The sequence below is a fragment of the Lipotes vexillifer genome, unplaced genomic scaffold, assembly GCF_000442215.2.
Source record: "Lipotes vexillifer unplaced genomic scaffold, Lipotes_vexillifer_v1.1 scaffold690, whole genome shotgun sequence".
In the NCBI taxonomy this organism is placed as follows: Eukaryota; Metazoa; Chordata; class Mammalia; order Artiodactyla; family Lipotidae; genus Lipotes; species Lipotes vexillifer.
The window spans coordinates 249,390-261,575 of record NW_006798376.1 but is presented as its reverse complement, the minus strand read 5'-3'; the positions used below and the strand labels follow the sequence as shown (position 1 = coordinate 261,575).

Sequence of the window (12,186 nt, the reverse complement as noted above, 5' to 3'; positions counted from 1 at the left end):
GGGAAAGAGGGCAAGGAAGTTGCATTTTTATGTGATTGAGTGCTTGTAATAATTAATAATGCACTATAAATCTGGCAAGCAGGAAAGAGAAAACATGAGGGGTAGAGGGAAAATGAAAACATAGTAGGCTAAACAGGAAATAGATTGAAGGTCTTAGTGGAGATAGAAGAGTGCTGGAGTTAGCTGAACAGACCTAGTATGATGGTCAAAGAATGGGAGGTTTGAAATGGAGGTTACAGAGGGGGTGCCGTAAGTGGTAATGGCAAAAATAACTCACGTTTTAAGTGGTTGCAGTAGGATGGAGAGTAAAGCCATTGAAGGAAGGGCATTCAAGAGATTGTGAGTTCAGAACACTGGAAGAATCATCTCTGCATATAATGAAATTGTTCAAACTTAGGACAGGAGGATTGTTGGAGAAAGTTAACAGTAACTCAAGAGGGGAACTCATTGAGATATGTTGGGGATTGACCCAAGGCTTGGGAGATCCCAGCAATAAAGTGAGGCAGCGAGTGACAGTCAGATGATGAAAATCAAGGCTGATTCCTAGGAAGGAGGGTCTAGAAGCAGTGATGTTGTACATTGAGGATCCTACTCTGGCAGTGGATAGTATGAAGTCTGTGACAAACAAAAACAGAAAAGAATACAAACAAAAGCTACTGCTTCAGAAGGCAGCAGTAGAAGTAGCAGCCTCAGGGGGAAACCAGATTTGCATTAAGTAAGGAAGTTTTATCTAAATTAAAAATCATATCTTCACTCACCTTTACTAAAAATTCTTCAATGATTTCCCATTATTTTAAGAAAAAGTTCTAATATTTTTAATATGGGCTACATCTTTTATTGATATATGGACCACCTACTTCCATCTCCAGCCCTGTCTCTCATTCACTTTCTGTCCCTCACTCTCCCAAGCTGAGTAAATATCTATCATTCATTCAGAACTGTCATGATTTTCCTTCCTTCTTGGTTCTGGCACGTGTTGTTCCCTCTGCTTAAATCTTATTTCTCTACATCTCCCTTCTCTTGATTGAAAGGATTTCTGACTTTATAATAAATATCATTTTGCTAGGAAGGGTTCCTCACATACATATTGTGGTTAATAAATATATCACATTATGTTTACCTTAAATTTTATCTTTCTAAATATATTTTGGATAACTTTAAAGATATACTTTTAAATTTCCTCACAATAGTTTAGAGTCCAAATGAGAAATCTATAAACTTCACATTGCTTATGTACATATTACATATATAACCTATAGTTATGTTTTGTTTATGTTATTGTAATATTTTAATTATATATTTTAATTATATAGTGTAGTATCCTTATTATGTTGCCTTAAAGACCACAATGTGCATATCTTAAATAACAGGAAGAGAAATAACATTATTTTATATAAGGTTTACAGATCTTATTTTGATCAGAAAATCTATGCCAACCTTAATATCTTCTATATCAAAAGCATTTTGGCTTGGATTGGCCTTTGTTTATTCTATTGCAGCTTTACTGTTATAAATGAGAGTGTTCTGGTCTTCATTTCTACCACAATTATGGTGATTGGTCTTCACCATTACCTAAGAAAAATATTTGATTGAGTCTGCATCTATTTGATGGTTAATATTGTCCTGATAACTAGATTAGGAGAACAGTGTAAACTGAAGATACAGTAAGGTATAAACAGCAAAAGAAAAATTATACTTGATTTTGTCTTTATGTGACAAGTATTTCCAATGGTAATGATAATTATAACTTTTACTAATTTCATCAGAAAAAAGTCTAAATAATCCACACTTCCAAAGTTGGTAGCAATTCCATAGGATAAATGCTTTGGTGTTGAGCATTTTGAATAAATGCCAATATCAGACTGCCCTTGGTAATGACCCACCACTGACTTTGTGTACAGCCTAAGAAAAAGTCAGAGTAGAAAAGTGGTATTATTGACTGAAGCTAAATATAACTCTGTCAAGGATCACCAATGTCATCAGTGGGGATTTTGGTAAAACAAGGAAGTCACCTCTGCTGGAACATGAATTTGCTCTAATACATTTCCTTTTGTTTTCTTAATTACAAAAGGCCTAAAAGTAAACAGTAATAAAAATTTCACACATTTTAATTTCTGTAGCACAACTCTGTGAAGCATTTTAAAATTTTAAGTAGCTCCAGCCAATTTTATATTAAAATTGAGATCTGTAGACCCAACAGGAAACTAGTGCTTAAGACATTGCTGTCACAGTCATGTTTAAAAATGATACGGTACATTTCCAAAATGTCAGGAAAAAAAAGAAACAAAGTATTTTTTAATATTCTAAACTATACATATTAACAACCTGGATGAAAATTAATCACATTCATGTTTTGGAAGACCTATTTCAAACATTTAAAAGTTCTAGGAATTAAAACACTGACCCCTGGTTAGTACTTGCATGTGCCCACCTATCTGAAGTTTTATCTACTCACAAGAACATCTGCTTTGCCACTTAGGCCCTTCCCATAGTCGTCAGTTGCAATGACTTGAAACTTGAAGTAAGACCTCCTCATATTATGGAACAACATAGCCGTTTTGATAAGTCCTGTGTATGTTTCCACCACGAATCCTTCTTTTCCCTCTTTAATTGGTGGTATTATGAGTCTGTATGCCATGGCACTATAATTGCCGGTATCTTTATCAGTAGCCTAGAAGGGAAAAAACACAGGTTATAAATAAGCAGGAAAAAAATAACCTTTATTAAAGGGCTTATTTATGTTTGTAAGACAGTTTGTATTTCTTGTGTAATAATAACACAATAAAGCCCTCCTAAGGTTATATTTTTCTAGATGCTGTTATATAGATTTATAGACTTTGTGTACACAGGGTTGAATGGCTATTATGAGAAGGATAATGACTATTAAACTGTGAATACAAGGGACACAGACACTAACTCAGTCCAGTTGATGAACCAAGTGTTTTGATTGGCATGTTTCATGGGTTCAACTCTGGGCTGAGATCCAAAATGGTTTAAGGATGAAACTGTTTACCTAAACATTGTCTTGTGTAATAGGCATAGCATGTGATTGTGCTTTTGATCTAACCTACTTCCTAAAGGGAAAAAAATAATGTATTAAAATATCTCAAATGACAACAGGACAGTGTTCAGATCTTTTAAACAATAAATCTTTTTTTTTTTTTTTTTTGCGGTACGAGGGCGTCTCACTGTTGTGGTCTCTCCTGTTGCGGAGCACAGGCTACAGACGCGCAGGCTCAGCAGCCATGGCTCACGGGCCCAGCCGCTCCGCGGCATGTGGGATCTTCCTGGACCGGGGCACGGCCCAGCCGCTCCGCAGCATGTGGGATCTTCCTGGACCGGGGCACGAACCTGTGTCCCCTGCATCGGCAGCTGGACTCTCAACCACTGCGCCACCAGGGAAGCCCTAAATCTAGATATATATATAAAGAGATCCTAATTACTTAGTGCCATATCAAAATTAGAGAGGGTTAGAATACCAATCCAGCTTCCTTTTTCATCAGCTTGTATCCTGATTAATTTTTTTCCTGGTTGTAGGTACTTATGTTCTACATGCTGAGGTTTCTTCACATTTAGAATTTTAAAAGAAATAGTTGCTTAGAATACTTTTTTAAAAATAAAGCTGTGAGCATAATAATATTAGCCTGGCTCTATGGTTTCTACTTCAGGGGAATTCTTCAGAATGCCAATTTGAAAATTATATCACAGTGAAATATTTGAAAGTGAAATGGTGGATAAGATAGTTTTAGTGAATTTATACAAGGCTATGTAACTTTATTCATGATACTAGATGGGTAACATTTATATTTTAATTATTATAATTACTATTTTTATTATCTGGTTATTCTTATTTTATTAAATACTATTGTTAAATATCAGATATCAAGCATTTATGATTTACCATTACCATTACAATGCTAATAATTCTACAAAAATAATTTTAACAAAATTAAAACTCTCTGAGGAATATACTATTCTAGTTACATAAATTAGTGCTGTCCAATAGAATTTTCTGCAATGATGGAAATGCTCTACATGTCCTCTGTCCAATGCAGTGGTCACTAGCCACATATGATCACTGAACACTTGAAATGAGGCTAATATGACCAAGGCAGTGAAATGTGAATTTTTTATTAAATGTAAATAGCCAAAGACTACAAAGTAAGTGGTAAAGTTGGGCTACCCATAATGACAATAATAGTAAATAATAGCAAATGTGTGTTGAGATTCAGCATAAGTTTGAATCTCTAGCTTTAAATCCTATATATGTGCTTAACCATTTAAGACATTTCAGGATAAATTTATCTGTTAGACAAGGTAACTTAAAGTAAAAAAAAATCCAGATATTTTGCTTCAGCATAAAATATTTCTTGAAATTCATAAATTAAAATTCTCAGCTTTGGAATAGGACAAGCTCGAGCTACCAGCTCATCTCTTTAAATGTTACATATGTTTTACATAAACGGCAGAGCTTAGTTTTTGCATTAGAGGAATAGTAATTAGATTCCAACATAGGTCACATTAATACTAAAGAGAAAAAAAAGAAAGAAAAATAGTTATCAAAGTGTTTATTTTTAAGCTTTGAATCCAGGTTTTTGTTTGTTTTTTTTTTTTTTTTGCTGTACGCGGGCCTCTCACCGCTGCGGCCTCTCCCATTGCGGAGCACAGGCTCCAGACGCGCAGGCCCAGCGGCCATGGCTCACGGGCCAGCCGCTCCGCAGCACGTGGGATCCTCCTGGACCGGGGCACGAACCCGTGTCCCCTGCATTGGCAGGCGGACTCTCAACCACTGCGCCACCAGGGAAGCCCTGAATCCAGGTTTTTATTCATTTAACAAAGTATAAAATAAGAAATAAAAAGCACATTCCCAACTAAAATTAAAATCAGTTTGAATTAAGTAATCAAAGATATTTCTTTCATATACTGTGAGCAAATTTAAGACATGCTGCATCAGTCAAAGATTAGGCTGAATATTATCCTTTCACTTATGATTAACATAGATATTTCCCCTGAAATAAACATTTTACCATTAATGCAAACTTTATTGAGTTTTAAGAAACTGGCACAAAAATGTAAAAATCATAAATACACAGCTCAATAAAAATTTGCAAAATATACACATCCAATGGACCAGCACCTGCATCAAGAAATCAAACATTACCACCATCCCAGAACGTCCATCATGTCCTTCCAGCCATACCCAGTTCGCCAGAGAAACCACTATCCTGATTTCTAACACCATTGATTAGTTATGCTTATTTTTAAACTTTATATTGATGGAATCATAATACATGGTCTGTTTCCTGTTTGACTTCTTCTACTCAATTTTGTGTTGTAAGATTCTAAACCTCAATATTTTAAAATAAACCCTGTAACACAACATAATCACATTTAGAAAAGAAAAGGCAGTTAAAGTAAAATCATCATGATTGCTTGGTATATTAAGCCTCTTTGCACAGTTCTTACTGATTAACTTCCATTTCAATAAACAAGTAATTTCACTTTGCTCTATTCCTAATTTATTAAATTATTATAACCACAAAGTGCCATATTTTACCTTAACAGATTAAGGTGTTTTTAAACATACTTTTCCTGAAACAAATAATCATTTAATACAAAAGTTTGGGTAACTCAGAAATATCTTTTTTAAATGATTTTCCCTAGTACATTAGTAGCAAATTGTCAAAAATGAGATACAGGGTTTAAAAAAATCATGTTTACTGGACCTTTTTTTTTTAATTGAATGAAAGATTTCTTAAATTCTATAGTGCTTTACAATTTTCAAAACTTTCACACAGATGATTTTATATAATCCCATTATAACCACATTTTTTTTTCTCTTACCCCTATATTGCCCCTCTCCCCTTCCCTCTTTCCACTGGTAACCACTGGATTGTCCTCTATATCTGTGAGTCTGCTTCTTTTGTGGGTTTTTTTTTTTTTCAAATATATAAAACTTTACTGTCATATGTATGTTGTTAGTAATGACTCCACTTTAAAATTTTAATCTTTGAGTAGGTTTGATCCTCTTTGGAATCTGAAAAGATCTTATTTCAGAAAACACACATGAGGATAGTTGCCAGAACCATTAGCAGTCTTTCAAATCTACCCCCTCTCTCCCAAGTATAGTTGAAACTAACAAGTTAAAACATGAATGATAAAAATTCCAGTAGGTACTCTACTTATGATCAATTTAAAGGATTATTAAGTTTAACTTTGTCTATTCAGTTTCAATAAACACATGATTTAAAATAAAAACCTATATGCAGTTGACCCTTGCACAACTGGGTTTGAACTGCAGAGGGTCCACTTAAAGTCAGTGACTGAGGCTGGGTCAGTCTCAGGTTAACAACCTGTCAAGTGCTCTTTAAACCACAAAGTCCATTTACATTATTTGTGTAATGTTATGTTATAGCTGCTGTGGCGAGCTAACTTTTATTGAGCTATTATGATTTTCCAGGTGCTATGTAAATACTTTTCATACATAATCTCATGCCATCCTTTCTTTTGAGAAGTTTTTTTTTTTTTTCGGTACGCAGGCTTCTCACTGTTGTGGCCTCTCCTGTTGTGGAGCACAGGCTCCGGACGTGCAGGCCCAGCGGCCATGGCTCACGGGCCCAGCCACTCCGCGACATGTGGGATGTTTCCAGACCGGAGCACGAACCCATGTCCCCTGCATCAGCAGGCAGACTCTCAACCACTGCGCCAACAGGGAAGCCCTTGAGTAAGTTTTATTGTTATTATTTTATAGGTGAAGAGATGGAGGCACAGAGAGATTAGTAAGTTGCTCATAATCACAAAGATAGTTGATAGCAAAGTTGGGTAAGTCGCATTTTAAAACCTATACTATAACCACTACATTCAATATGTCAGAATAAGTACCAGGACTAAAATCCCAGTGAAAACAACATTAAATGGTAGATAAATGATCTTCAGAATTCTTCCTAGACATATCAAGAAGACAGAAAGACAAAAATAAATATGCAGGTCAACAACCAAGAGAAAGCAAGAATACAAACAGCTTAGTACTAATGGTAGTTTCACCCAGAGGGTTTCTTCTGATCTAGGTGAACTTAAAATTTAATTTATGAGGTCTTGAGTGGTTCAGAGAATAGGAGGCAAGACCGAAGGCCCACGCATAGAAGTTAGTCTAATAAGACTCCACTCTCAAGAATGCTAAATTCTCATTTTAAGGGTGAATGAGAAAGTCATCTCTCCTTTCCAGCAACCACTGCCACTACCACCCAAAACTAAAAAGAAAACTGCCTGGTTTAAACCTTGATGTTGAATGCAGTACAGAAAAAACAACCAACCAACCAACCAAACAACAACAATAAAAAAACAAAAACAAAAAAACCCCAAAACTTCCTTGAGACTCAATCCATAACCAACACAAGCCTTCATCAGAGTTTGCAGCCTTTATTCACACACTACCAATTTCCTCAACTCAAGGATAAAGCATAGTATTCTCAATTTGTAAATTCAGTGGTCCTGAGCTCTACCTGAATGAACAGAAAACTCACAACTGAGAATTTGAGAAACTGGTCTTTGATAATGGCCTAGCCTTCTCACAGAAGCAAGCACTTTTTCAAAAAAGCTACCTCCAACATATGCCTCAAAGAATTCTAACAAATAAGTTGCAAGAAAGATGAAAACTTAAAGTCAAATAATTCTCAAAATGAACAAGAAACAAAACACCTCGAATAAAGAGTCTTTTGTGATAAAAAATGAAAGTAGAACCCACAAAGGCTTTAGATATTTGAATTAGTGGACAGAGAGCATAAAATAAATGAACGATATGTTCCACTAAACAACAGAAAAAAGAGGGGGCTTCCCTGGTGGCGCAGTGGTTGGGAGTCCGCCTGCCGATGCAGGGGACACGGGTTCGTACCCCGGTCCGGGAAGATCCCACATGCCGCGGAGCGGCTGGGCCCGTGAGCCATGGCCGCTGAGCCTGCGCGTCCGGAGCCTGTGCTCCGCAACGGGAGAGGCCGCAGCAGTGAGAGGCCCGCGTACCGCAAAAAAGAAAAAAAATAAAATAAAATAAAGTTGATATTGGATCATAAAATATTATGGATTTTTACTGAAAACTTACTTGTATTAAAATGTTTAAGAAATTTGTACTTTTGCAGAAATTCTGTAGTTACAAATCCTAAATCTTTCCGTATTCAAAAGAAATTAAATGACGTATTCATTATCTCTAGCTTTCTGGTTCTTCCTTAGTTACATTACATTTGATCAATCCAAACCAATTTTAGTTTCTTCTCATCTCCCACCCTCCTAGTCCTTCTTCTGGCTACCATACTTGATCCTCCTTCTGTCTTCTCTTTGCCTGGTAAGGGCATCAGTACCTATGGATTGAACTGAGCTAAAAATCTCAGTAGACACTTCAACCGTCTTATCTCACACCTTGCCTTTCTACTCTCAGTCCATCAGCAAGCCCTCTGAGTTCTACTATGAAATCCTTCTCACTTCAGTGACTATCCATGAAGCTGATGCTGCCCAAAATCAGGCTCTCCTATCACATTTTTAAATTCAGCAATAGCTTAAAAATGACTGATAACTCACACCTCCCAGAAGATGAACTTTAAGACAAGTCCATGAAATATTCACAATCTGATCCTAGTTTAACATTTCAATTTCTTGCTCTACATTTACTCTATTTATATTTCTCCAAAACCAATCACATTACCTACTTCTTTTTTCCTAAACAATCTATGTTCTTTCATGATTCCAGGCCTTTGCACACATGGCTTCTTTCTTAAATGTCTCTTGTCTGCTAGGCCACATGATACTCACTCCTGGACTATACTATGGCATGCGTGTTTGCACACACACATTGAATATATGTAATGTTGAATAAGGCACTAAAACCTCAGCTTAAATTACTGCTTTTCTGAAGGCTGGCCTGACTCCCCTAGGGAGTGCTGCTTCCACCTACGTGTTTCCAGTAGTATATTTTATATTATTTTTAGTATAGCATTTACCTTTGCATATTACAATATTTAAGTGTCTTTATTACAAATAAAGTGTGTTTCTATTCATATCTTTTATTCTAATATCATGTCCAACAAGTGGTCAAATAATGTTTGGCTGAAATGTCAGTAGAAGAATACCAGAGATCAATATTTAGAAGTGACGGATGTGAGCTTGAATCTACCACTTATTAGCTATATGAGCTTGGGCAAATAACTTTCTAGGGCTTAGTTCCTCATTGTAAAATGAGAAAAATAGGACATGCTGAATAGGGTGGCTGTTGAATATTCACTGAGGTGTGAAATGGAGTGCCTCGCACAAACAATCGAGATCATGTCATCTTTATGATTTTATAACTAGTATTCTCAATCATTAATCAGCCATTGAGAATTTTGTTTATTTCAAACAGAGAGTATATTTCCATTTCAGATAAAACATAGAATTAAGAGTAAGATAAAAAATTATGATAATCGGGGCTCTCCTGGTGGCATAGTGGTTGAGAGTCCACCTGCTGATGCAGGGGACACGGGTTCGTGCCCCGGTCCGGGAAGATCCCACATGCCGCGGAGCGGCTGGGCCTGTGAGCCATGGCCGCTGAGCCTGCGCGTCTGGAGCCTGTGCTCTGCAACGGGAGAGGCCGTGACAGTGAGAGGCCCGCACACCGCAAAAAAAAAAAAATTATGATAATCAAGTAAAATTATTTACAAAGAGAAAAAAAGCTGTAAATTTTGTAAAACCACCCCACAGAACATCAAAGTTAAAGCTTGAAAGACAGTTACTAGATAGCATTTATATGTAATAAAATTGCTAGTTTTTATTTTTGTGTTTGTTTGTTTGTTTTGTTTTGGCCAAAAAATAGCATTGGCCAAGCTGTCTTTTACCTAATTGCCTTTGGCTAACTTGCTCTAATCTAAATAGTTCTTCAGCCAATGAATAATTGGCACTGACAATGATTGAAATAATTAAATGTAGGTTGACTGTCAGCACTGAAAAAGAATAATATATAGAAGATTATAATCAGGAAAGATCTGGGAAAACATCAGAGATAATCTGAAGGTATAACGAGTGTCCTGCGTTGGGCTAAGCACTTTATGAATAGAGTATCATTTAATTTTCTTAACTCTGGGGTGGGTAGAAGGAATTAAAGCCATTCTGTAAATGGTATTCCAAACTGTGGAGGACTCAGTAAATGACCCCAAATCACACAGTTGGTGAGCAGAGCTTTTAATCTTTGACTTTAAGGCCCATGCAGGATTTGCCAACAGACTTATTGTGCCTAGAGAAGTATGTGGTGGGGTGAAGATTATTTCCAGGCTCCTTGCTTCAGAGATAGCCCCTGTACTAAGCCGACAGATTTCATTAAGAATTGCACTTTAATATTTCTCAATTTTTTCCTTCTGTGCAGATACTATCAGAGTTCAGTAGGAATTAAATTAAGACAAGTAGCTTCATCTCCACATCTCTCTTTCAGGACAAAGCAGAACACAAACACTGGCAGGAAACAGAGTTGTTTATATCCTTATCCTGGTCGTGCTGCTCCATGTTGAAAGAGAATTCAATATTTTAATTGCATTTAGTGCTAATCAGACCCTTATAAATGTATGTGAGATTACACATTTTCACTGTGTTCTTTTCCTTTTCTCATTAGTGATCCCTAATTTTCATGATGATTATTAACATAACGTTAATATGCTCAGGAGATGCCAGGAAAGATGAAGTGTCATGCTGTGATTCATTAAAGCCAGAGAAAGGACTGCTTCATTTTTCAACTTTTTAACAGATAGTTCATTTATAAACTTGAAAGATAAATTTTTTGCGTTCAGAATTTTCTATTAATACTTGTTCTTGGAGAAATGGTATTTTTGACCACGTCTATCTACAAGGGGGGAATTTAAGGGATGTCTTTAACATTCTTAAATTGCTGGACTTTTCCAGTCTGGGATTACTTTTTTTATATGGCTTTAGTACCTTCTTTCTGAAAAAGCCTATTTAAGAAATTTTACAGATATCTTAATTACGTTTCTATTTTAGTTAAAAGAACTTCAAGATTTTTTTCTACTTCTCAGACATATGTTAGTTACTGAAGATAACCTCACCCAATTTTGTGGTTTGCTATGGTATGGTATGGTATGATAAGGACCAAAAAAAAAAAAAAAAACCCAATATGCCCTTTTTAAAAAATATTCTTTTAAAACTGTCCTCTGGATAAGTTGATACTGGTACTATCTGAAGGCTGAAATTTCTCCTAGCTGTGCTGTTAGGCTTTGTTTCTCAGACGTCATGCCTGTATATATAGAGATTTTTTTCTTCTTAAATTTGCTATGGCTTCCTAAAAGGGAAAAATCAAGCTATCGACAATTACTGATAAATAAAATATATACAAAAATACTTCATAATGCAGTGTTAAGATAATACTACTCATTTAAAACTTATAAATATGTTTCAAAAATATCAATATGATCATTGCTTATGTAAGAGAACTGACCACCTCATTTAAAATACGTAAGTTGAAAAAGTTATATTGATTACTTCTCATTGGGATAATATCTTAATATTAACTTTCAGCTTTTATAATTATTCTTTATTCTACCATTAAGGTAAGAAGAAAAATTAGTGGTCCATACTGATGCTAAAGGTGAGTTCTAGAAAGACATGCCCACTATTTGGTTTCAAGGGCAATGATAAAATACCTGAGCATTCAACAGAACTGTGTTTTTAATAACTTATATGCACTGTGCATGCTGAATTAAGAACATCTGGAGTCTGAGATTATGATTATCTTATAGGTAAAAAGAACGACTCAGATAAAATAACTAATAATGACTGTGAATATTTATTGAGAGATTTCTGGGAGACAGGCACTGTGTTCATGCTTTTTATGCATTTTTAAAATTTATAACAAAAGAAATTTGTTAGATAGTACTGTCATCACTTGTAGACATGATGCTTAGAGAAATTAAGAAATTTGTCCAAGGTTACACAGCCCAGTAGTGGTTAAAGGATAAAAATCCAGATTTGTGTTCTTCATTATGTTTTTGGAAAAGATAACAGATTTAAATATCAAAACTTCATTTTTATGGCCTTTATGTTTTTTATTCACTTACCTGATATTTCATAATCTTGGGATTTAGCATATTCATAACATTTGATTAAACTTTAATCAATATTGACTTAAATGCAAAGTTCCCCAGTTCCCTAAGTCATTCCTGC

At 35.5% G+C, this 12,186-nt stretch overlaps 1 protein-coding gene across 1 annotated transcript in view; it reads right to left on the bottom strand.

The window, feature by feature from the left end:
- PCDH15 (protocadherin related 15) overlaps positions 1-12,186 on the bottom strand; it is a gene marked incomplete at its 5' end in the record, with an annotated part of 299,765 nt that overhangs the window by 54,633 nt on the left and 232,946 nt on the right. The window contains one exon of the mRNA XM_007470315.1: positions 2,456-2,671. Coding sequence (XP_007470377.1) covers positions 2,456-2,671 — 216 coding nt within the window. The remainder of the gene's footprint in view (positions 1-2,455; positions 2,672-12,186) is intronic.